Genomic DNA, 27,568 nt, shown 5'->3' with positions numbered 1-27,568 from the left:
GGCACAACACCACATGCGAAAGCAAGTGTGACTGATAGTTTACCTTGAGGTTGCGTATCACACCTTGGTCCATCGGCTGTAAGATACTTGTCGTGTTCGGTGGCAAGAACTCGACTCGCACAGACTTCAAGTTGCTCATGTGCCCGTGTGCACTGCAGTTGTCGACGAACAAAACTTTGCAGCCTTCTACACCAAATTTACAATCTAGTTTTCTCACATAGCTTTCAAAAAACTATTGCGGAAGCGGAAGCTGCTAGCATATAGCCTCAATCCAGCATCCGAGTAGCTGAGGAGCCACCATGCAAGACCGGCACCGGTTTCGAGGGTACAGGAGGGAAATGTAAACAAACAAGATGGCGGCGACACAGATCAAAATGTGCGGCAGTTGGCCCGGCTGACGCTTGGAAAGTCCGAAAAATAGAACAGCCTTCCCTAGAATGTCCGAAATTTTGAGCCACGTAATACATTGACTTTATGAGGTATGTCCTGGGGCCGAGAAGAAGTCAGAAAAATCAAGGATGTATGAAAAATTAGGCGTCCGAAAAATCGGTCATCGACTGTAATCGATTGCGTTCACACTGAGGTTGAATTCACCCAGCTCAGTGACCTCACCTTCATTGATATTAATTTTTCTGCTAAACTTGTCATCAAGGAGGACACCAATATACCGCCATGCTCGTTAGCACTTGTGCCAGTCCCATGTGGTGCTACCTATGATGGAATGGTCTTTTTCATGCCGTCCGACCTCTCGTTTGCCCGAAAAGACATTCCTCTGCCCTTTTACTACTCTTGGCCTCGCCGCCGGTTTCAGCACAATGCCCATTTATAACATGCTTTAATCCCCGCTCACATTGCTTTGTCACAAATGCCTTGGCCACGTCAAGACTATCGATTCTATGCAGATTGTATCTGTCCTCGACGAGGCATCCCCTATGATCGTCCTTGACCTGATCGCCCTCTCTGCTCCTGATCCAACATCTACGGATGTTTTCAGCCCATTCATCGCCGAGGATCTGACACCTTTGTAGCGATCCCAGCTTCTGACCATTCTGCAGCACTTCCGAACTTCTTTCGACGTCGCACACGCATTCGCACAAGCACTCTTATGCCACACATCAACAGTCGAGTACCACATCGACACTGGCTCCCACTCACCACTGCACGAACGTCCGTATCGCGTATTCGTTGTGGAACACCACGTCATTGCCGACCAGGTCGCCCACATGCTCAGTCGAGGCGTGATTAAACCTTCAGAGAGCTCAAGGGCTTCTCCTGTGGTACTTGTCACAAAGAAAGACGGTTCCATACGCATTGTGTAGATTTTCGGTGCTTAAACAAGATCACGCTGAAAGATGTTTACCCACTGCCGCGCATTGATGATGCTCTGGACTGCTTACAAAGAGCAGAGTTCTTCTCTTCATTGGACTTGCTGTCAGGCTACTGGCAGGTCCCGATCATGGAACCCTATCACCAAAAAACTGCTTTTGTTACACCAGATGGCCTATATGAGTTCACTGTCATGCCTTTCGGACTTTGCAATGCACCTGCTACATTCGAAGGATGATGAATAATGCTTTGTGCGGCCTTAAATGTTGATGTTGATGTTGAGTTTAATGGCGCATAAGCAACTAAGGCTATCATGCGCCAATCGCAAGGTATAATGTAGGAAAAAGCTGGGTAACCTCAGAAGGTCCTTTTCTGATAGAGGACCCCGAGGATTCCAACAAATTAAATAAACACCTCAGCCTTGTTCTCAGACATGAGAAGGTGGATGAGGTGTGTCACTGGATGTAAAAGAGAACAAGGTCACGCTTTACAATTTTTCAAGAAAACCGGCTTCTTTTAAAAAGCTAAATACATGAATTGTCCCAACCAGCGCATCTTCACTTAAAATCAGTGAAGGATGAAAAGGAATACGTTCGCTGTAAAATGGCTTAAAATATTTTTTTCTTAATGTCTCAAGTTGTCTGCAGGAGAGTAAAATGTGGGTCACTGTAAGTTCGTCTCCGCATTTCTCACAAACTGGCTTGTCTTTTTTTGTCAGCAAGTAGTTATGGGTAGTGTGTGTGTGTCCAATGCGGAGGCGACATAAGACAACTTCAATAAAACGTTCTTGGTGTGAACATGACTTCCACTCTTCTATGATGGGTTTAACAAGGCGTAGCTTATTGTTCGTTTGATTGTTCCATGCGGACTGCCATTTTTCTTTCAGTTTATGGCACACTAATTTCATGCAATCTCTGTAAGGGATTCTTATGTTTTTTATTTCCTTCTTTCGAGCTTTAGCTGCACTCTCGTCTGCTTTCTCATTTCCACAGATTCCTACGTGGCTCGGCACCCAACAAAATTTGATGTTTTGTCCCCGCCTCATGGCTCCTGTTATGTTGTGTAGGATGTCACCGATTATTGGCAGAACTGCATTCCTAGGCTGAAGGGCTGTAAGTATGCTTAGTGAGTCTGTATAAATGATGCTGTTTTCAATGTTTTCATGGATTATTCTTTCCACTGCCATGGAAATTGCATGACCCTCTGCAGTGAGAATTGATGCACATTGCGGCAGCCGTACGATTTTTTCCCAGCTATCCTGTATCACAGCACATTCCACGTAGTGTGCAGCTTTGGAACCATCGGTATAAAATGCTGTATATTCCGCATATTTTTCTTTTAGTGCTAAATATTCTTGTAATATATGTTCCTGCGGCGTTAGGTTTTTCTGAAATCGTGTTAATGCGAAGTCAGAAACAGAAGGCAAGCAGTACCATGGTGGCAGCGGTTTGGGTTTCTGGGCAATATTAGGCAGTGTGTCCGTTACATCTAACTCTTGTAACTTCTCTTCAAAACGGAGAAGGAGTGGTCTGATAGCCTGGGGTTTGTTTGTAAATAATATTCTAGATGGGCATTTGTTAACTATTGGGTAACATATATGTTTTGGCAAGGAACGGATTTTTAGAACATATGAGCATGTCAGCATGCTTCTTCTGTCGGCAAGAGGGGGTTCGTTAGTTTCTACATACAAACTGGTTATTGGCGACGTCCTGTAGGCACCAGTTGACAAGCGTAAAGCTAAATTGTGTACTGGGTCCAATCGTTGCAAATAAGATGATCTGGCAGACCCATACACTATACACCCATAGTCCAAGGACGGCCGTATGACGGAGCGGTATATTTGTAAAAGGCATGCCCTATCAGAGCCCCAGCGTTTCCGTGAAAGGACTTTAAGTATGTTCAGTGCTCTAGAGGCCTTGTTTTTCAAAGTGTTTATGTGGGGTAGGAAAGTGAGCTTTTTGTCAAATATAATGCCAAGGAATTTGTGCTCGTTTTTTACTGGGAGTTGGGTTTCATTAAGGTGTAAGGTGGGATCAGGCTGTAAACCTCGTTTCAGCGAGAACATAACAGCTACTGTTTTCTGTGGGGAAAACTGGAATCCATTTTTATCTGCCCATGCTGATAGTTTGTTTATTGTTAACTGTAGTTGCCTCTCGCATGTTGCTGTGTTTGATGATGTGCAAGCAATCTGGAGATCATCAACGTAAACTGAATACATAATGGATTTCGGAATTATTTGTGCTAGGGAGTTCATTTTTACAATAAAGAGGGTAGTGCTTAAGATACACCCTTGCGGTACCCCATTTTCCTGACTGAACTTCCTTGAGAGAGTTGAACCGAGGCGCACATGGAAGGAACGGTTGGACAAAAAGTCACGCAGGCAATTTAACATCCTGCCGCGAATGCCCAGGTCTGCTAGGTCGCGGAGAATGCCATACCTCCAAGTAGTATCATAAGCCTTGTCTAGATCGAAGAAAACGGCAAGGCAGTGTTGTCTATGAATGAATGCCTCTCGGATTGTGTTTTCAAGTCGAATGAGGTGATCAGTTGTAGAGCACGTTTTTTTAAAACCACACTGATGGATGTCAAGTAGTTCACGGGAGTCTAAAATAAACATCAATCTAATATTCAGAATGCTTTCGAAAGATTTCGCCAGACAGCTGGTAAGGGCTATTGGCCTGTAACTACCGGGAGATGTCGGTGGCTTTCCGGTTTTCAAAAAGGGTACAATAATAGCATTTTTCCAGGCCTCCGGTATTTTCCCTTGTAACAGTATCTTGTTAAAAAAATGCAGAAGTACATTTATAGCTGATTCGGAAAGATGTGCCAGCATTTCATAGTGAATTTCATCAGGCCCTGGTGCAGTTTGTTTCCCTGCAGACAGTACTCTAGTGATTTCTTGATGAGTGATTAAACTATTATACGGCTCATTTATGCTGCCACTAATCGGAAGCCTTTGCTTTTCAGCCACGTTTCTATATTTTAAAAATGACTCGGTGTAGTGTGAAGAACTAGAGACTGCAGCGAAATGTTCTCCTAATATGTTGGCCTGTTCCTCTATACTTGTTTGGATGCCAGGGGTTGTCAGGAGAGGAATTGTAAATGGGGAGTAGCTACCATGGAGCTTACGTACCTGCTCCCACATTTTTTTTGATGTGACTGTGCTATTTATTGATGAAACGTATGCTTGCCATGACGTCTTTTCGGCATTACGGCGGACGTATCGTGCTTTAGCTCGTGCCTTTTTAAAGATTAGGAGGTTGTCCTGAGTTGGATATCGGCGAAGGACACCCCAGGCTTTATTTTGTTTTCGCTTTGCTTCTTTGCATTCCCGAGTCCACCACACCTTGTGATTTTGTCTCACCACTCCTGAAGTCTGGGGGATAGCTAAACGGGCAGCGGCTAAAATACAGGTTGTGAATTTTTCATTTAGATCATCGACACTAAGGTCTTCAGAAACGACTTCATCCAGATTGGCCTTTTCTCTAAACAGTGTCCAGTCAGCTGCTTGGAGCTTCCATCGTCGTGGTTTGTTTGGAATGATTGCAGGTGAGGATGGAAGAGTGATTATGACTGGTAGATGATCGCTTCCATATAGGTTATCTATAACGTCCCATTTAAAATCGTTAAAAATACAAGGTGAACTAAAAGATAAATCGATACAGCTCATCTTTCCTGAGCTTGGGGAGCAGTATGTTGATTTGCCAGAATTCAACAAACAAACATTATTGCTCAAAATGAAATTTTCTATAATTTGGCCTCTTACGTCTGTTTTCTCGCTTCCCCAAAAACCGGAATGCGCATTAAAATCCCTAACTACCAGATAGGGTTCTGGTAATTGTTGGAACAGGTCCTCTAACTCATGAAGGGCTATTTTTAGGTGTGGTTCTAAATACACAGAGCACACCGTAATCGTTTTGTAAGAGAGCAAAGTGGCTGCCACAGCTTCAAATTTAGTTTTTATTTTTACTTCACGAGCTGCAATGCCACTTTGTACAATGATGGCTACCCCTCCTGAGAGCCTGTTTGCCTGCTCTCGGTCACGGCGAAAGACTTTATATTTCTTCAGTACACTTGTATGCTGAGGACCTAAGTTCGTTTCCTGTAGGCACATTGCTACAGGAGAGAAAGAATTTATTATCTCTTTTATATCGCTAAAATTATTTAGGAGTCCTCTGCAATTCCAGTGTATTAGGAACGCCATATTGATTTATGTGTGTGGAGTTGGGATACGTTTAATTGGTTTTTGCCCCGTGATTCGGGGGTTTTCTTTATACGCAGTATCCAAGGAGTTCTGCCGTCCCTGTGACGTTGACGGCACGGAACCACCCTGGCTCGTCTCCATCACCTCATCAGAGGCGCTGGAGGGTCGTGCAGACTGCACGTCGGCACTTTTTTCAGACCTCCCCTCGTGGGCAGAGGCCTTGAGGCTTGCCAACTCGAGGGATGGCATAGCCTGCTTTGCGGCTGGTGGAGCAGCGTGAGTTGCTACCACCGGGGGCGAGGATGGCTCCGTCCCAGCCTCACTATGTGTGGTCTGGGCAGGTGCCGGAGGCCGGTGTGGTGGATCGCCCTGTCGTACCACATCGGCGAAGTTCATGTTCGGTTTGAGTGAAAACTTGTTTTTAACTAGGATGCGGTTTCTAGCCTCTTTGAATGAAATGTTCTCAATTGTTTTCAATGTAATAATTTCTTTTTCTCTCTTCCATGAGGGACAAGATCTGGAGTATGCAGCATGGTCTCCTTCACAGTTCGCACAGCGAGGTGCTGCTTCGCACATTTCGGAAGTATGGTCTTTGGCTGCGCATTTCGCGCAGGTTTTGCGCCCACGGCAACTCTGGGAGCCGTGGCCAAATCTCTGACAGTTAAAGCAACGTCGAGGGTTCGGTATGTATGGGCGAACTGCAACTTTCGTATACCCAACTTCAATTGTCTCTGGAAGTGTGCAGCAGGTGAAAGTCAAAATTAGGTGCTTGGTAGGTAACTCTTTGTTCTCTTTTCTTATCTTAATTCTCTGAACATTGCTCACATTTTGTTCGGAAAGACCATTTAACATTTCTTCTTCGGAGAGATCCAGAAAGTCAATTTCAGAAATCACCCCGCGCACTGTGTTCAGCGATCTGTGGGTTGAAATTGAGATGGGGATGTCTTCAAACGACAAGATATTAGCAAGTTTGCACACTTGAGCTTTGCTTTGGATTTCTAGCAGTAGGTCACCGCTAGCAAGCTTTGTTACTTTATAGCTAGTGCCTATGGCTTCTTTCAGACATCTTGCAACTGAGAACGGAGATATCTTTCTAGCCGGTTTTTCTGGCATTTCACTGTGTATCACGTGATACTTAGGGAAGACTTCTTTGGTTGTTTGGAAAAAATCAGCAGTGACATCGGTCCGCCCTCTTTTCTGAGGGCGATCTGGTTTGGAGAGAGGAGGTGCCATGGGAAAAGCGTATAATTCGGCCGCGGTGCCAGCCACCCACCATGGAGCCCTACAAGGGGACGGGAGAGGAACTTGTAAGCAAGTCCTGCCCACGCCAGCTGTACAGCGCAACTATAACCAAATATGGCTGAACTCAGGACAGCTCGCCACACAAGGTTAACCCTAGCCACCCAGGAAAAAAGGGAAAATGCAAGAAGAGATGAGGAGACAGGAGAGTTGTGAGAAAGGAGACAGGAAAGTGAAAGGTATAGGGGAGGACAGGAAAAGGCGACTGCCGATTTCCCCCGGTCGGGTCAGGCCGGAGGTGCCGTCTACGCGAAGCAGAGGCCAAAGGAGTGTGTTGCCGCTGCTGGGGGGCCGTAAAGGTCCAAGCACCCGGCATTGACTCAACTCCCAGGATCCCCTTTTCCCCGGACACGGCTAAGCCGCGCACGACTACACGCGGGAGGGTCCAACCCTCGTGTGCTCGGGTACGTGGTGTCGCAACACACCAAACGCCTGCTGACGCAGACGCCCCTGCGGGGGGCCTTAAATGGAAGATATGTCTATGTTACCTTGACGACATCGTTGTGTTTGCCTCTGATTTCGCAACACACCTGTGCCGCCTTCAGCATGTGCCGAGTTCCTTAACCAATGCCAGTCTGCAACTTAATCTCAAGAAATGTTGCTTTGCCGCACGCAAGTTGACGATCCTCAGCCCCATTGTGTCCAAGGATAGCATTCTTCCGGATCCTGAGATATTGCGGGCCGTCTTTGCGTTTCCTAAGCCGATAACACTGAAAGAACTTCGCAGTTTTATCAGCTTATGCTCTTATTTCCAGCACATTGGTCGAAATTTCACATCGATACTATCACCCCTCATGCAACTGCTTCATGGCACCAAAGACCTCTCATCGTGGTCCCCTGCCTGCCACCATGCGTTCACCACCTTGCGGCGTCTTCTCACGACGCCACTTATTCTTCGCCACTTTGACCCTCAAGCTCCTACTGAAGTACATACCGACGCGAGTGGTGTAGGCCTAGGTGCTGTTCTCGCACGTCATCCTGGTCAAGCAGAATACATCGTGGCTTATGTGAGCTGCACGCTGACCAAGGCAGAGGGCGATTACAGCGTCACGGAAAAGGAGTGCTTGGCCACTGTCTGGGCGCTTGGCAAGTTTCGCCCTTATTTATATGGCTACTCTTTTGACGCAGTGACCGACCACCATGCACTGTGTTGGCTTTCGAATTTAAAAGACCCTTCTGGCCGCCTTGCTCGCTGGGCCCTGCGAATCCATGAATACGAAATACGCGTGGTGCATCATTCCGGCCGGAAGCATTCAAACGCTGTCGCTCTTTCCCGCTCACCACTCTCACTAGAGGCCACTCGTGAGTCCCCTTGTGAGCGCACGTTGTCATCTCTTGACCTTGACACTATTGCTGCTGAACAACACAATGACCCCTGGATTGCATCCCTTTTCGAACTTCTCTCGGATACCTCAACAGTTCCAGCCTCTCGAACACTTCGGTGCCAAGTTCCTCATTTTGCCATCTGTGATCAGCTCCTGTACAGACGCAACTATGCACCAGGGGGACGTACGTGGTTGCTCCTCATCCCGGGAGCCTTGAGATCAGAGATCTGTTCCTCTTTTCACTCGGACCCCCAGTGTGGCCCCGCCGGCATTTTCAAGATGTATGGGCAACTTCAGCACCAATACTACTGGCGGGGGATGTACACCTTTGTTCGGAGCTTCGTCCGCTCTTGCCGGGAATGTCAGCAATGGAAATCTCCGCTGCAACTCCCAGCCGGTGAATTCCAACCCCTGCCATGCCCATCTCAATCTTTTGATTGTGTCGGTGTCGATTTATATGGCCCACTTTCTTTGTCTACGTCCGGCAACTGGTGGATTATAGTTGCCGTGGACCACTTCACACGCTATGCAGAGACTGCTGCCCTCCCAGCTGCTACAGCAAAGGAAATCGCCACTTTTGTACTGCGCTGTTTTGTACTTCATCATGGAAGCCCTCGTGAACTCCTCAGCAACTGAGGCGGCACCTTCCTGTCTCAAGTCATTGAAAAATTGCTTGCTAAATGCGCTATTGTTCATTGCACATGCGCCGCCTATCACCCGCAAACCAATGGTGCCATGGAATGCTTTAATCGCACCCTTGGTGACATGCTCGCTACGTACATCGCATCCGACCACTGCAATTTGAGGCCTAGTTCTTCAGTTCGTCACCTACGCCTACAATACCACAATGCAAGCCACTACCGGTTTCTCCTCCTTTTATCTTCTTTATGGCCGTCATCCTTCTCATACAATTGATACCATTCTGCCCTACCACCCAGACCAATCAGAATGCCTGCCAATCTTGGACGCCGCAAGACAAGCTGAAGAATGTCCTCAGTTGGCCCGCTGCTTCACTTCAGACGATCAAAATTGCCAAAAATCAAAACACAATGCTCGCAACTCGATTCCAACTTTTCTACCGGGAACCCTCGTTTGGTTGTCTGTACCAATCCCCACACCAGGACTCGCTTTAAACCTTCTCCCTAAATACGTTGGACCATCCTGCGTTCTGCAGCGAACTTCTCCTGTCAACTACAGTAGAAGCTCGATAAACGGAAATCGCTTAAACGGAATTGCCGCTTAAACGGAACAGCTGCCTGTAGTTTGGTTGGTTTTGTATTCCCATAACGTAAAAAAACTTTTGGTAATCGGAACTAAAATTTTCGCGTCACCGTGTAAACGAAACCGAAAATGAAACTTCTTGGCAAACCAATTGTCAGTTTTTTCTGGTTCCGGCTGTTTCTTGTTTTTAGTCATAAGCATCACCTCGTTGGTAGTCAGCCGTGCTTGCGCAACGAATGAGCAGTTCTTGTGTTGTGTTAGCGCAGTTCTTATTCTAGTCGTTCGTCAGTTCAAGTCGCCGAGGTTGCAGGGCTTAGCCCCCGCCGCCTCGTTTGTGCCGTCGTGGTGCCATTCGTGCTTCATTGCCGCGTTGGCGTTTTCTAACATCGGTGGCTTGTAAGCGCTCGCGAAGTTGAGGCCTAGCCTCTGTTGTTTCAATGGCGGCACAGAAGCGTGCACACCATGCAGCTTCTGCAGCTTAACACAGCTTAACAAGGATCCTGCACGACAAGGAGAAGCTACAGGATGTCTTCAAAAGTTCGTGATTCGGGCCCCAGAGGAAGCGTCTGCGACAAGGCGACCACGAAGAACTAGAGAAGTGTCTCGTGTTGTGGCTTAGGAGAGCCCGGAGCCAGAACATTCCTATCAACGGACCACTAATACGTGCCAAGGCAGAAGAGTTTGTCCTTCAACTCAGGGTAACAGACTTCTTGTGCAGTGAGGGCTGGCTGACAAGGTTTAAAGACAGAAACGGCCTCGTTTTTCGCACCATTGCAGGAGAAGCTGCAGCAGCTGATGCGACAGCGTGTCACGACTGGCGCGCAGGGCGGCTTCCGGAGATTATGCGTCAAGGAAGATGACATCTACAATGTAGATGAAACCGCGCTTTTTTTAAGCTCCTGCCAACGAAATCGATGGCTTTCAAAGGTGAGAAATGCACAGGTGGCAAACTGAGCAAAGAAAGACTGACTGTTCTTGTAGGAGCGAACATGTCAGGCAGCAACAAGTTGAAGCTGCTTGTGATCGGGAAATCGAAAAACCCTCGCTGTTTTAAGGGCATAACTAATATGCCCGTGACTTACGAGTCAAACTCAAAAGCGTGGATGACGCAAGCCCTCTTCAACAAATGGCTGCACACCGAGGATGCGCGATTTTCGCAGCAGAAGAGGAAAGTACTTTTCCTTGTTGATAACTGCCCTGGACATGGGACCGTAACAGGACTGAAGTCGATTCAGTTGGAGTTTCTCCCGGCCAACACCACGGCACTGTTGCAGCCCATGGATCAGGGAGTTATTCAAGCCATGAAAACCCACTTCCGCAAGGGTCTCCTGCAGAAGATGCTGGTGTGTATGAACCAGAATAAGGAGTACAAGGTGGACATTCTTGGTGCCATTCATCTTACACAGTGACCAATTGTTGCCAAATAAACTTTGTGAGTGCTGTACCAAAACCTCTTGCAGTTTTCTTCCTTTCTGAAAAACTTATCATGTACATTCACCTTCTAGTGCTTAGAGTTCCATAAAATGGTATTAAGAGTGCACGCACATTAATCTGCACTTTTGCACATCTCTCTCAGTAAACAGAACTCCTGTTAAATGGAACTAATTTTTTCGGTCCCTTGGAGAGAGTTCCGTTTATTGAGAGTCTACTGTACCTCATAGAGCCATTCACACCTCGTCTGACATGCGTCGTCATAACTTGCGAAGTCGTCCACGTCCAGTGGCTCAACCGCTATCATGGTTCTGCGGCCGCATCTTCAGACGAAGTCGCCAGGATGGCTCCTTTTTCCGATGGGGCCATTGTAATGAAGAAGAACGCATGGACATAGGCAGCAGGATTGCCAACAGCATCGCGTGCCGCATATGCTCGAGCTTAGAGACTGTGCTCGGTGAAGCGCTCTACCCTTCATCAGTCTACCGTGTAATAAACCTCCTTTATACTGGCAATATAACTTTATACTGTCTGGGACCCTGGCCTAGATTACTTAACAAATGCAATAGAATCTATACAAAATCGTAGCGCACGTTTCATTCGTACTAACTATTCTCGGACACCAAGTGTAACATCTACGAAGGCTACTTAAACCTCCCTCTCCTCGCATCCCATAGGAAGTTTGCACGCTTATTACTTCTGCACAATATTTATTACTACAATCCGAAATTAAAGAATGAACTTTTCTCCGAACCTGCATACATATCATCTTGTACTGACCATCACCATAGAGCGTTCCACATTGTCACACGAACCAATTTTTTTTTATTCATTTATTTCTAGAACTACCAATGAATGAAATCATCTGCTGGCCTCAATTGTTAACATAACCAATACATCTGCTTTTGGAACTACTATTGAAGAATACTTTTGTTAATCTGCATTTCTTGTTTATTTTTTTATAATTATAACCTGTCGTCTGTACACGTTCTGTATTTTGTTTCACTCCCTTCTGTAATGCCTACGGGCCTTAAAGGTACAATAAATAAATAAATAAATAAATAAATAAATAAATATGTATCCCTTCTACCTTGTATGTAAATAAATGTTGCACTCAGCTAGTCTACAATATGCACAGAACAGAATCATGCAGCTCGGCGCTTGACAAGTATGTACCTTTTGTGAAAAAGCACTCATAGCCAGCTACGTGGCATGGCATGGTCAAAAGCATGGCTTGCATGTGCAGGTGATAAGCAACACATACACTTCTACAGGCTGCTCCAAGCAATCAAGCTGCCATTCTGAGACTTGCTTACTCAGCAGTGCACACAACACAGACCTGTTGACATACAAGCTCTTATTCAAGAACTATGCACAAGGTACAATGGCAATATCGCAAATCACAACTTTATTAATCTCTCTTCCCTGCCCTGCATCAAAAATTAGGGATGCTCATAGAATCGAAGTGTCCAACTCAAGAGCTCAGATAAAATTTGCAGAACTGTCAAAACTGATCACCAAGGGGAAAGTAAGGGATATTCGAAATTATAACGTGAGAAAGACTGAGGAAGACGTGAAAAATGGATGCAGCATGAAATCAGTGAGAAGAAAACTTGGCATAGGACAAGCCAAGATGTATTCACTGAAATATAAGCAAGTAATATCATCAGCAATTTCAAAGGTATAGTAAAAGCAGCGGAAGAATTCTATACTGACCTGTACAGTACTCAGAGCAGCCACGATACCTCAATTCGAAGTATTAATGAACAGCTTACAGAGGCTCCTTCTATAACTAGCGATGAAGTTAGAGGGCCATGTAAGATATGAAACGGGGAAAAGCGGCAGAAGAAGATGAAATAATAGTCGATTAGTTCAAATACGGACGAGATATGTTTGAAAAGCTTGCAGCACTGTATTCGAAATGTCTCACAACTTCAAGGGTTCCAGAGAACTGGAAGAATGCCAAAATTATACTAATCCACAAAAAAAGGAGACTTTAAAGAATTGAAAAATTACAGGTCCATTAGCTTACTTCCAGAATTCCCCCAACGCAGAGTAGCTGGCTAGAGGAATATACCTCAGGCCAACCTCTCTGCATTTCGTATCATTAAACTTCTCTCTTGACCTTGTATAAAATATTCACCAAGAAAATTTCCAATAGAATAAAGGGCAACACTTGACTTGAGTCAGCCAGGAAAACAGGTTGGCTTCAGGAAGGGATACTATACAATGAATCACATCCACGACATCAATGAAGTAATCAAGAAATCTGCAGAGTACAATGAACCTCTCTATATGGTTTTGATAAATTATGAAAAGGCATTTGATTTAGTAGAGCTACCAGCAGTCAACAGGCATTACATGATCAGGGAATACATCAGGCTTACGTCAATATCTTCGAAAGTATCTAAAAAGATTCCACTGCTACCTTGGTTCCCCACATAAAAAGTAGAAAGATAGCTATAAAGAAAGAGGTCAGGCAAAAAGACACAATCTCTCCAACGCTATTCACTGCATGCATGGAAGAAGTGTTCAAGCTATTAAACTGGAAAGGCTTGGGAGTTAGGATCAACGGCGCATATTTCAACAACCTTCAGTTTGCAGATGACATTGTCCTGTTCAGCAACACTGGCGGCAAGTTACAACAAATGATTGAGAACCTTAACAGAGAAAGTGTAAGAGTAGGGTTGAAGATTATTATGCAGAAGACAAAGATAATGATCAATAGCCTGGCAAGGGAACAAGAGTTCAGGATCGCCAGTCATACTCTAGAACCTGCGAAGGAATATTGCCTAGGTCAGTTACTCACAGGGGAGCCTGATCACAAGAAGGAAATTTACAGAAGAATAAAAGTGGCTTGGAGTGCATACAGCAGACATTGCCAAATCCTGACTGGAAGCTTACCACTATCATTGAAAAGAAAGGTGTACAATCAATGCATTTACCAGTGCTCACATATGGGGCAGGAACTTGGAGACTGAAAAAGAAGGTCGAGAACAAGTTAAGGACCGTGCAAAGAGTAATGGAAAGAAAAATGTTAGGCATAACGTTAAGTGACAAGAAGAGAGCGGTATGGATCAGAGGGCAAATGGGGTTAGCAGATATTCTAAATGACATTAAGATAAAAAAAAATGAAGCTGGGCAGGCTACGTAATAGGTAAGTTAGATAAATGGTGGACCATTAGGGTTACAGAACGGGTGCCAAGAGAAAGGAAGCACAGTCGAAGACAGCAGAAGACTAGGTGGGGTGATGAAATGAGGAAATTTGCAGGCACAAGTTGGAATCGGTTGGCGCAGTACAGGGGAAATTGGAGATTGCAGGGAGAGGCCTTCGTCCTGCAGCAGACATAAAATAGGCTGTTGATTATGATGATACAGTAAAACCTTGTTTATATGCTCTGGAAAAAAACTTGAGAAAAACTTACTAACTAGGAAAACCTACGGTCCGAAGTAACTAAAAAAATTTCACAGACTTAAATACTGGTGAAATCTGCGTAATGCGAAGCGTCACGCAGATTGTAGCGGCACAAGACGGCAATGCTTGCTGAGCTGATGGTGCTCCGGCAGCCTGAGACACATTTTGTTGTTTTCCTAGTGTGTGGTGTTTTAAGAGGGCGACAGGAAACCAAAACGAAATCAAGCTGGCGGGTGACGCCGGATGCTGCCGAAGCGAAACGTGATGCCCACATAGCGCTGCCTGCAGCAGGGAACGGCGGCATGTTTGGATTATCGCCTACTAAAATCGTGCAGTACGCTACCAATGGCACTACGCACCATGCACAGTAAATTAGATAGGTGAGGATGCTTATCACAATAGGTTTGGCGGCGATGGCTGTGAATGCCACTTGCAATGATTCTAGAGAACATTTGCTGGTATCGAAATGAGAAACTGAGTGTGCGTTGGCACTTTCTCGTGAGTGTGCTGTGTGCACGCTTCTAGCTCTTTATTTTTATTTTTTACTGTCGCCGCTGCCACCCATTGTGTTCTTTTGTACCACTGTGCTGATACCTTGAGTTGCACGCATGCCTAAGTGTCACACTTGCCGAGCTGTAATGAATAATGACAAGAATGTTATTACGTGCAGTGTTTGTGAATTTAGCTTTCATGGCACGGTCTGTTCGGGCATGACAGAAGAAGCATTTGCGACCAAACGTGATACTAAGAGGAAGAACCGGAAGTGTGAGGCTTGCAGGCCGGGCGGTACGAAGGGCAATGCACCTACTGTAGAACTGTTGGGAGATGCCGAAATCAAACACATGATAGTAGAAATGAGCAAGAAGATAACCTCTCTCCTCCCTTTGACTGACAAAGTCGGATAAGTGGAAAGGCTAGCTCAACTGCTCTCCGATAAATTTGATAACATTCAGGAGCATCTAAACAAGCACGAGAACGAGATAAAATGCATTCATGGACGAGTTGATAAAATTGAGAAAGCCTGTAATGCTAAAAGTCTTGCTCAGCTGCAGCCTGACGTTGACGACCTTGAATGGCGCAGTAGGCGCTTGAATATTGAAATCCATGGAATACCTGAGGAAGAGGAGGAGGACCTTCTATCTAAAGTCAATGATGTCGCTAGAAAGTTGGGTGTTTGTAAACTTGTTTGTACAGACATTTCCGCCCTTCACAGGATGGCATCCAAGTCGGGCAAGATAGGGGGAGTGATCGTCCGCTTTGTGCACCATGACACACATCACATCTGGCTGGAGAGGAGGAAGGCTTTCCGACAGTCTAGTGAGGACCTCTATATAACAGAGAACATGACTAGACATGCAAGGATTCGCCTTGAAATAGGAAGAGCATGGGCCACAAGGGTTGGGTATGATTATGCATGACACTCGAACGGGAAAGTCCTGGTGCGCAGAAAGAACGGGGAACCAGCTGCAGTCATCACGGGTGAGGACGACTTGACTGCACTGTGTGAATGACTTTCTACTTTGTCAGCATATCTGCTTGTGTAACATATTACACGACTTGCAATGGATTCCTTAGGATGTATTACACTCAATGAATTAGTCCGAGAATTTGATAACAAGCACAGTGGTTTTATTCGGTGCTTTCACTTAAATGTGCAGTCCATTGGAAACAAGGTGACGGAACTTGAATGTCTTTTTGAGAGGATGAATTACTGCTTTGACATTGTGTTCACAGAAACCTGGCAATCAAATGACTTGGATGTTTTTCAAATTCCCAACATGAAAACGTTCTTCGTGCATAGGCTAACCCGACAAAATGGAGGCGTGTTTTTGTTAGTCAATAGTGCTTTTAAAGCAGTTCTAGTTGACGAGTTTTCTTGTGTAACTACTGATTACGAAGTAGTGTATGGTATTTTTAGCAATGTCGTCACTGTTTCCTGTTATCATCCTCCAGATGGCAACATGCATTCTTTTCTTGTTTTCTTAGATAACTTGCTTACATTTGTAAATGAAAATCAGTATAATGTCATCGGCAGAGACTGCAATACAGATATGAATTGCAATAATGTAAAAAAATTTGAGTTCGAAAATCTGCTTTCATGCTATAACTGTGAAAACGTAGTATATATTCCTACAAGGGTTACCATGTGCTCACAGACTATTATTGATTTGTTTAGAAGAAATTATTATAAGTCCTTGGTTACAACAGGAGTGCTTTCGTACACCATCAGCGATCATAGGCTAATATGCTGTTGTATTAAGACCGACAGTCCTAGAGTGGGCACTGATGTTGCTTCTGGTTTCCAGTGTCTTGCAAACAGCTCTGGATACTTTCTATTTGGATATAAGTAACGTGTGTTGGGACAATATTTTTCATTCTACTGATGCCAATGAGGCTTATGATACTTTTTTTAGTTGTTTCTCGGCAGTATACAAAAAACACTTCATCTACAAACGTCCAGAAAGGGTGAAAGGCTGTCTAAAGCTATGGATGACACGTGAGCTTTTGCGCAAGATTGACAAAAAAGATCGTTTATTTAATAAGTTTATGTGTACGCGTAAAGAAGTAGACATAATTGCATTTAAGCAGTTTCGAAATACCTTAGATAAGGAACTTAAAAAATCAAAGGAAATGTATTATACTTTCATCTATTTTCTTCCTGTTGTAAACAAACCAAAGTATTATGCAACAAGCTGAATTCATTTATAGGACGAAGTGACAGGAAGGAACCGGTGACGGAAGTCTTGCACGGTGGGGGAACAGTTAGTGGTGACCGTATGGTCAACGTGTTTAACAACTATTTCAGGCAGCGAGATTTTGACACTGGCCCACATGCATCCTACACAGCACTTGATCCTCATAATGTAAATATGTTTTTTAGAAGCAACAGTACAACATGAAGTTTGCGCTGTTTTCTTGGGCTTCAAAAACAGCTGTAGTTGCAATGCTGATGGGCTTGCAAGTAAGGCCAGTCAAATACATAATAAATAAAATTGCTCCTGTGCTGACATATATATATATATATATATATATATATATATATATATATATATATATATATATATATATATATATATAACTTATGTATTTCATCCAAAATGCAAGTGGCTCGTGTAGTGGCTTTATATAAGAAAGGAGACAAAAAAGACATCTCGAATTATAGACCAGTGCCGATACTGCCTGTATTTTCTAAAGGTTTAGAGAGAATAATCTATAATCGACTATATTCTTTCTGCAACAAGCACGTGATAATGAAATGCCAGTTTATAAAGAATTGATCAACAGAACTAGCTCTTCTCGATCAGAAAGAATATATATTGGAGAAATTTGAACAAAAACAATTTGTTCTTGGTGTTTTTGTTGATTTTACGCAAGCCTTTGATTACACAAACCATAAAATTTTATTTGACAAATTAAGTCACTATGGCATTCGTGGGCTTCCCCTGATGCTACTGAAAAGTTACCTTTCGGAAAGACGTCAGTTCGCGTCGATGAATGAAATAGTATCCGACAGAAAGCAAATAATCTCAGGAGTACCGCAGGGTAGCATTCTCGGGCCATTTATATGTAAATAACATAGTCCGTATATCTTCAGAAGGTAAATTTATAATTTATGCTGACGACACTAACATATTTGTTTCGTCTTCATCAGATGCCGAACTTTTTCATAAAGGTAATGCCATTTTAGAGGAATTAAGTACGTGGGCAGCTAATAACCAATTAAAGATAAATACAAAGAAAACTAAGGCTGTGATGTTTCATTTATAGGTAGGCAGGTTTCAGTAGTAGGTAACCTAGTTTCTCGCTGCTCAGAGATAGAGCTAGTTAGCTCTATTAAAGTACTTGGTGTGCATTTTTCAGAATCACTGCAGTGGGATGAGCATATCAATGCGATATTAGAAAAGTTAGGTGCAATAACGAGAATTCAGAACTGAAACTGCTAGTTATTTCCAAAGTCAATAAAATTGCTGATCTACAATGCCCTCTTCGCTTCGTATCTAAACTATTGTCATTTGGTCTGGGGGACTACTACACAATCGAATTTCTCACGGCTACTAGTAATGCAAGAAAGAGTTTTGAGAATAATTGAGAATGTGCCACTACGACATTTAACTGCGGAGCTCTTTAAAAAATTTAATATAATTAGAGTACAAGACACATAGTATAAATTGTTGCCTGAATGTCGCCTTAACTATGACTGTCATGATTCTCTCTTCATGGGTTTAGTAAATCTCAATCCGAAGGAAGTATCACATAACACAAGAACAACAGAAATATGGAATGTTCCGTATTGTCGCACTGGCTACGGTCGGCAAATGCTTAAAAACAAACTTTCACGTCTACTAAATGAGTTTAATTAAAAACAAATCGATAATAGCAAAGTAAAATTATCGGACTTGTACACGTTCTTTCTAGCCTAACATTGACCTCTAGAGCTGTTTATGATTGGTATTTAATTATATTGTTTCAACCCCATTATTACTACGCATATGTTGTTATGAAATGTGATGTCATTCGACGCTGAGGTGAAGTTACGTATGTTAACGCATGATTCCCTATGTAGGACAGTAACTAATAATGTGTTTAATTTTATGGTTTTGTCAAAGTGTATGAGAACGTTGTGTTTAATATGACAGTTTTGTTAAAGTGTACGACCATGTGAACAAAATGTGTGTGCCTCTGCTGTTGTCTTTGCCAGTATGGGGGCGAAGGACTCCATCAAGCCATCCTTGAATGGCTTTTCCCTTCGCCTCCCATCACATCTATGTGATAAACCAATAAAGAATCAATCAATCGATCAATGAATGAATGAATCAATCAACCAGATGGGCAGGCGAGTATTGAGGTGAAGCTGCTGCGGTGGGCAGCTATAGAGTATTCTTGATCACGCGCGCCTCACGCATTTTCTTGCTTAGATGGGATCTAGCGGCCAGAAAATGTATCATGTGATCGCAGTGTGGTGACTGATCATTGGTGCCGAAAAATCCTGTTTTCCGGGAACGAATGCACCAGTAAAATATGAACGTAACTCTATTTAGTCATTTTTTATGTTCTCAATTGTGAACGCTGGCGCCGGGAAAATGTACGTAACGAGAACATATCAATGAGGTTCAACTGTATTTGCCAACCCGTGAGCCTTAAGATTCGTAACATTTTTGTAGACACGACTCTTTTACATGTTTTACAGGTGCGTGAGCACTTCACAGACACTGGTTTATTTTGACGCAGCACACAAGCAACAGCAAACCTGGAACAGCAGAGAGTGACAGGCAACACATTAATTTCAGATAACAGCGACTTTTTCAGCGATTGCACTGTTGCCTATTTGGCATGCTTCGGGAACTTGTCTGAATGAACTCGTGTGGCATAAGTAACCTTCGGGTATATGGTGCAAGAGGGTAGAGCAGGTAGCACCGAAATTTCTTTTGAACATTTGCGCTAAGGGCCCCGTGTCGCAAAAAGTCTGATGTCGGCGTTGGAGATCGCTTCGCAAAAAGTCATTCCGAACCACAAACGCACAGGCCATCCGAGTGGTGCAGAGGCGTTACTGAACAAATTGAATCCCTCAAAGTAACGTGCATTAACAAAATCATAAAGTACAATCTAAACACAATCTACAGACAGGATAGCGTTTGAGTATACGAGAAAACATAATTCTGTTACGTGGAAACTCAAACACAAACCCCTTTTCCAGCATTTCTACCATTCATAGGGCGGCTTGACCTATGATATTTGCGTGCATAATGGTTACATAAGCTGCAGTTGCCGGGAAGCGTGAGAGGCAGTCAGGGATCTTTGAATGCTATTGCGTTCACTCTTAAAGGCGAAGCTTAAGTGTCCTCCCAATTTTCTGCATACATTATTGCGGTGAAGCTGTCTATGGCTAGGGTTCCGTGCATTTTTCGTGTCCGTCAACAACTCTTTTTGTTAGCAATAACTATCATCATCAGCAATGGCTCGTGCCACTGCTCGCACGTTCGTCGTCGTCGTCTTCCACAGCTGGCTCAGTTTGTGCTCAGCTTGCCAGCGTTCCAATACCGCCCCTCGCCCTGCAAAGGTGCCGACAGCACTGGCCCACTGCCAGTCGCTGCGGTGATTTCGGTCTCAAATTCTCTGCCTCAATATATTGCGAAATGAAAACACGAAGTATATAACATGAATGAATGCGGATGTATAAAAACAAATGTGTGTGGGTACTTTTCGCCACAATGACCACCGATCAAGACAATGAATGTGCTTGTACCTTTGTTCAAAATTCTGTGTCACTTCTTTGTCGTGTGCTACACAGCTTTGCTGGTCATCCACCTTCACAGAGTGGAATGGCTCATGATCTTTTGCAATTTCCTCCGCCACATGTTTTAATGGCTTTGACACTTTTTGCGAGCAGAACTTATTTTTTATAAAATCTGACACAATATTTACAAAATCGTAAATTGAGTCCAAAATTATAAACGTTACAAAAAATTAAAGAGAGTTGACAGGTATGTGGACAGTGCAATGCAGGCTTTGACTGTGTATCTTGACCCCTGCGATCAATTCTTTAAAGGGACACTAAAGAGAAAATTTGTTTAACTGTATTACGCTTCTACAATATCGCAACACTCCACTCTTAACATGAGAAGAAGCTAGGCATATAAGCCACAAAATATGCAAAAGCAAAAGGTGGGTGACGAATGCCACCTTGAATTTCTTGCATCCCAGACTTCATGAATTGTGACGGCGTATGCATGGGCTTAGTTAGCCTTTTATCATTAAAAAGGGACTACAATGCGTTCTAAAAAAGCCATGGCCTGAACTTAGGAAGTTTTAAGAACATTTACTGAGTAACGGCCCAAATACGAAAAAATGGCACAAAGTCCTTCATCTCACACTGATGTACCGGCTCTGGAATTTCAGCATAAAATTCTGAAAATGAAACTTTGACATTCATTTTCTCCTCCAGTAATCATCACATTGAAGTGAAGTCAACAAAAATGTAGCTTTTAAAGCATTATTCATCCGCCTAAACTTATTTAGTGTTTTTCTTTAGTGTCCCTTTAACCCTGTGACTGCCAGTATTATTTTTGGTACTGGTCCACAGCCCCTAGGGGCATTTCCGTATGTTGAGCCAGTGTACATCTCATGCTACATAGAAGCAAGCTTTTGCTGTCACTTTCTCCTATTTCAGTATTTGTGAATGTATCCTAAATTTCTTTGTCTGTCATAGTCTGGGTGGACAAACCTGCCACAATGGCCATGGTTACCCTGCCGATCATCAGCCCTGGCCGTTTCTTTTCTTCATGTGTTGGTTCAGCAGATATACCATGCTACATAGAGATGGGCTCTCCCTTCTTTATTTATTCAGAACTCATTAATAGCTATAAATAACTTCTGTGAAAGTGGATGGACCTTCTACACTGGTTCACCATAGCTGCCCTGCCGAAGCAAAGTAACAGAGCACTGAGACATTTGCTGCACCTGCAATCAGAAATTTAATTTACAAGTTTGGCACATTTAGATGATCTCGCCATGAAAGATGCAAAAGACATACAATGTACTTTGTTGCACCAGTTGCTTCTGTAGTGGCATAGGAAGCACTGAAAACATACAAGTACACTTGGCAATGGCAATCAAAGGGTTAATGTGCACCCAAAGCATAGTACAGGAGCCATTATTTACATTCTGCCTCCATTGGGAGGTGGTGGAATCATCATCATCATCATCATCATCAGCCTGGTTATGCCCACTGCAGGGCAAAGGCCTCTCCCATACTTCTCCAACTACCCTGGTCATGTACTAATTGTGGCCATGTCGTCCCTGCAAACTTCTTAATCTCATCCGCCCACCTAACTTTCTGCCGACCACTGCTACGCTTCCCTTCCCTTGGAATCCAGTCCGTAACTCTTAATGACCATTGGTTATGTTCTCTCCTCATTACATGTCCTGCCCATGCCCATTTCTTTTTCTTGATTTCAACTAAGATGTCATTAACTCACGTTTGTTCCCTCACCCAATCTGCTCTTTTCTTATCCCTTAACGTTACCCCCATCATTCTTCTTTCCATAGCTCATTGCGTCGTCCTCAATTTAAGTAGAACCCTTTTCGTAAACCTCCGGTTTCTGCCCCGTACGTGAGTACTGGTAAGACACAGCTGTTATACACTTTTCTCTTGAGGGATAATGGCAACCTGCTGTTCATGATCTGAGAATGCCTGCCAAACGCACCCCAGCCCATTCTTATTCTTTTTATTATTTCAGCCTCATGATCCAGATCTGCGGTCACTACCTGCCCTAAGTACCACTAACCACTTCCAGTGCCTCGCTACCTATCGTAAACTGCTGTTCTCTTCCAAGACTGTTCAACATTACTTTAGTTTTCTGCTGATTAATTTTTAGACCCACTCTTCTGCTTTGCCTGACCAGGTCAGTGAGCATGCATTGCAATTGGTCCGCTGAGTTACTAAGCAAGGCAATATCATCAGCGAATCGCAAGTTACTAAGGTATTCTCCATTAACTCTTATCCCCAATTCTTCCCAATCCAGGTCTCTGAATACCTCCCGTAAACACGCTGTGAATAGCATTGGAGAGATCGTATCTCCCTGCCTGATGCCTTTCTTTATTGGGATTTTGTTGCTTCCTTTATGGAGGACTACGGTGGCTGTGGAGCTGCTATATATATCTTTAAGTATTTTTACATACGGCTCGTCTACACCCTGATTCCGTAATGCCTCCATGACTGCTGAGGTTTCGATGGTTTTGTTGAGGTGGTGGAATATAGAACCCATGACCTCCTGGTCAACAGCAGAACACCACAGCCATAGATCCATAGCAGCAGGTTCTCACACTGTGTCAGACTTTGGGAAAAGATAAGGAAGAATCTTCCTCCCATACTTACCCATGCTCTCCACGACAGTAGATGGCTCGGCGATGGATCAGGTCCACCACCCCACTGTGGTTTCCCTCAAGCCCTATGGGCAAGTGAAGCAGGGCTGCATTGTACTGAAGCTTGGACCTGAAAGCACAACAGAGGATCACCAATTGTCTCACTTTTTTTAGGACTTCCTCATGTTCTCTTGACAAAGACAGCCAAGAAACCAACGCAACACTGATATTTTATATGAACACTTGCAAATTTAAACTAGCCCCATTAGCTGGTAGGTGATGCATTTGCACCAGCCGACATATATAGATGTGAGGGGTTGATCAGTACAAACACCTTTCTATCAAGCTGATGGATCTATGGAGTTCCAAATCCTGGGTTGAATGCCTGTGATTTAGGCATAGGACTGGAGTGTTAAAGCTAAAGCATAAATAGGTGAGGTCAAGAACACATTGAATATTTTATTACTACAGTCAAACCCCTTAAACGATCCCAGATATATCTGTCAGGTATAACGACCACATTTCAGTGCATTTATAATTTTCTGGCCCTCCCAATTGAAACTGCTTCCAGATACAATAAACGCTTTTTAAATCGCCATACTGTTATCATGAATGCTTTGAACCCAGTCATGGTAGGGTGCATATGAAGTAAGGTACACACGTGTGAGTGTGCACACAAAGTACCAAAGAACGGAAGCACAACCAAACTGGGCGTATGGCAGGAGACTCCCTGCTCCAGTCAAACCAAAACAATGATACGGCCTATGAGATCAGTGAGCAACCGCCGTGCGTGGATATTAAAAGCCGCGAAAAAGGCGTAAGAGGTTACTCCCTTTCAAGGTGAAGACATGCAGCATTAACGGCATCGCATGGGGCATGCAGTGGCATGTGTGCCGGTGCGATATCAGATGCCACGATGGCAGCACTGTTCGTTAGCACAACTGTCCATGCAGCACCATTTGCCTATATAAGCGATTTGGAGAAACAAACTATGTCCTTCCATCATGGGAACAATGACTGCTCAAGCATTGCTATCGTTAGTGTCGATATTCACGTGACCCAAGTCAGCTCTAAAATAAAAGATGACAGCTGCCCTTGCAACTTCAAAATGACAGGAGATTGGAACCAGGTACAGTTTTGGAAGAGCTATATGACGTCGCATTTCGTTCTGTACATGAAAGTTTTTAACGGAAGCTTGCAGCTAGGTATAGGAATGCACCAGAACAAAAATGAATGAAAACTAGTGAAAATCTGGTTTTCGGAACAAAGTGCTACCGAATCGTAACTGCCAAGGTCAGCTCCAGTGGCATTAATCTTTTAGTGTTCTTAAGGGCGAGTCCATATATAATGAACTACTGATATAATGACCACTTTTTGCAGAATTATCGAATTCATTATAAACGGGTTCAACTGTAAAAAAGCTTCCCGCACCCACTGTCGCTCATCTTTGGCCCAAACTGGTACTAACAAGTATTCCAAAATTTGCTCTTTATCTTCTTGTCCTCCGTGTCTTTAATAAACTGAATGCAAAAGAACACAGCCAGCCTTATTTGTGTACTTCAGTTTGTTTGCAAGTTATGGTTTTCTGACAACAAGCGGTGAAGAGTAGTGTGCTGAAATGGTAAGCTACAAAACTGTTACACGTTGCACCGCTGCAACAGCTGAATCCCTTAGTATCAAAGTCCATGCAACATGGAAAGCTTTGCCGTGAAGGTGGACAGCACTTGGCCAAAACAGAACACCTGCATATTGTTTTGAGACCCATTTTGCTGCAATGAGCAATTAATGCTGTCAGCAAAATCAGTATTAATTATTTTTTTATTGCAATGGCAATTACGCGGACGCTTTGGAAGTGTTCTCGCCATTTCCATCACTGTCATAATCTCCATGCTGTCACAGTCAACGTGCAGCTTGCACATGGAGGGTTAGCAGGTTTCCAGAGATGTGGCTCCAAATACGATGATGCCAAGTGGACACACATTCTGCTCATTCGGCTTTGCAAAAGAGTCAGGCGAGTGTTCTGCCTTCCGCTGTGGTATGTGTGTTCCCGCCATGCAGCCGTGTTCATACAACAGACAGTAAAGTTCAAGCTACTTTCACCAATAGTTTTCTGTCAGTCTCGTATCGTGCACTACCAAGGTATGACACCTGCTATGCTGCTGGCAGTCCTCCTCATTATGCCAGCGTTGTGAAATAACTGGCAGCTGCCAGGGCACTGTTTCTGCTGACCAGCAGAAGTTGCCTTGGGTGCTGCAACACGTCAACATGTCCAGCCTGCGTACTGCTGGACACCCATCTGAGGAGGTTCAGACAATGCTAAACCTTGCTTTTGCTTTTAATTGGGGCATGGAAATACTGGACTATCACCTAACCGGATCGAACAGTGGAGGTTCAAATAATTCGATCTGCAAATTGAATATCTCTTATCCGAGTTTTCGAAAATTCAGTACCGTATTTACTCGCATACTGGTCACACTTTTTTGTCAAAATAATTGATGCAAATTCAGGGGTGCAATCATACGTGGGATAAATTTTCCACGATAAGAAAAAACATTTTTTCATCCCGCATTTGCTGCGGGATGACAACAGGTCAACAAACAGTCGGCTGCTGCCGTAACAGTGCGGGACAACAAAACAAAAATGGTGGCCAGTGGAGCAAGCCGAATGCGCTGAACCCGATTTTCTTCTTCTCGTGAGTACATTACGCGCATTGAAACAGTTTCTTCCATATCAGTAATGAATAACATCATTAATAATGGCAAGTTTGCGGCAATGAAGTGGCCATGTCCACTTTGAGGGGACAGAAACAGGTGGGCGTGCTTAGCTGCCAGACATAGAAACACGTGGCAAGCATGCTGCGAAAACTGCGGCATTTGTATTGTTTTTACTACTATCCTAATACGGCACGTTTATCTTAGCTGTGTTGCAAGCGTCGGCGTATGAATAGAGTACACTTCTAAAGTATCAGTGTAAACGTGGCTACCGTCATTGCCGCTCGAGATTTGTTGCGTGCCCACAAGTGCAAAGGAGAGGAATCGAAAAATGGCTTTTTTTGTTGCTGAGCACAACCATTATAAAACCTACAAATAATAAAGCCAAGGCAAGTTTGGTTGTAGCTTTTTTTTTTTCATGGAAGTGCGAAAAGTGATGAAAGGAATGAAATGGGGCATCTGCTTAACAATGTTTAGTGCGTACAGACCACATGGTACGTCTTGAAGAGTCGTTCGCAAAGCATTCGACAGCATCCGAGAGATGGTAAGCGCGATCATTATTAGCTAGACTTGGCACACAACACATCGCTGCAGCAAGCTTGGGGTGCGATCATTACACGGGAAATTAAAAAAAATCTAATTTTGATGACAAAATTCAGAGGTGCGATCATTATGCGAGTGCAAGTAAATACGGTATATTCGGTGAAGCACCTGGAGTGGTTGGTGCCTTAATGCAAGCTATCTTTTCGCGGCATAGAGTCAGTCATTACAAAGTTCGTCGATCAGCAGGACTAATCGAAACAATAATGCAATGCAGAAAGAGGGAATGGCTACAACTGCAGCATGAATTTCGGAAAGCCCGAAAGCATTTGCGAAGATCAGGCCGATTAGCCGCCAGGAGGCATGCAGGTCATATCGAATATGCTTCACAAACACATATTGATGCAGTTCAGAGCTCTGTGCCCACATGCTAGTTTAAGCACTCAAATGAGATTGGCACATGTGCCAGTGAACCTGAACGCCACTTAACAGCCGTCAGGCCATTAAGCCTAATATGTCTGCTTTGTCGGGCGTGGGTGACTAATGTTGCCGTTTGGTGCCATATTGACACAGATCTATTTGTAGCAGCCACATGATACTCGGAAAGCTGATAAATCAGCTCGCCAACGAAAGCGAGTGTGCGGGATGGTGCTAATGCTGTTCATGGCCGCCATCTTTGTGATGCACTGTACGGCAACCTCTCATACCTGACGCTATTCATAAGCATGAAAGTGTTGTGCGACTAGTGTGCTGACCATCTGTGCAGATGGTGGATGGACATCTTTTGAAGAAGACTGATCATGTGATGCTTCCACCAGCACAAGAGCACCTGGGGGTGTCCACATTGCTAATATAAGCAAGAAACATCGGTTTCCATTCATCAGAGAAGGTGTGCCAGCCATGATTCTGGACCTGCTAACCGCCACTTCTGCATACTGCAGGTACAATGACAAACTGCGATTCTTGGGCGCTCCATGGTAGTAATGGCTACGGGTACTATGGAAGATGGGACTTTAGACAGCAATCATCGGCTTGTGAGGGTACCAGGCCGACGCCAGGCAGCGTAGATTCACAGGCACGAGACGGTAGGCAACTGTGTAAAGTAGCGGGCATAGGACGGCAGGCAACGGTATGTGGTGGGGAGGGAGAACATGGAAGGCATGTGTGTGCGGTTGAAATGCGGGAGCGCGTGACAATGAACTGAGTGAGTGAAGTAATCGGCGGAGCAAGTCGC

The 27,568-nt window shown here is 44.1% G+C and overlaps 1 protein-coding gene across 1 annotated transcript in view; it reads right to left on the bottom strand.

Moving 5' to 3' along the window:
• mEFG1 (mitochondrial translation elongation factor G 1) overlaps nt 1-27,568 on the bottom strand; it is a 156,330-nt gene that overhangs the window by 89,646 nt on the left and 39,116 nt on the right. The window contains exon 6 of the mRNA XM_050186761.2: nt 23,097-23,213. Within this exon, the coding sequence (XP_050042718.1) occupies nt 23,097-23,213 (117 nt within the window). The remainder of the gene's footprint in view (nt 1-23,096; nt 23,214-27,568) is intronic.

The sequence above is a fragment of the Dermacentor andersoni genome, chromosome 2 (genome assembly GCF_023375885.2).
Source record: "Dermacentor andersoni chromosome 2, qqDerAnde1_hic_scaffold, whole genome shotgun sequence".
Lineage (NCBI taxonomy): Eukaryota > Metazoa > Arthropoda > Arachnida > Ixodida > Ixodidae > Dermacentor > Dermacentor andersoni.
Note: the sequence above shows the minus strand (reverse complement) of the source record. Positions and strands in the feature narration are given on the sequence as shown.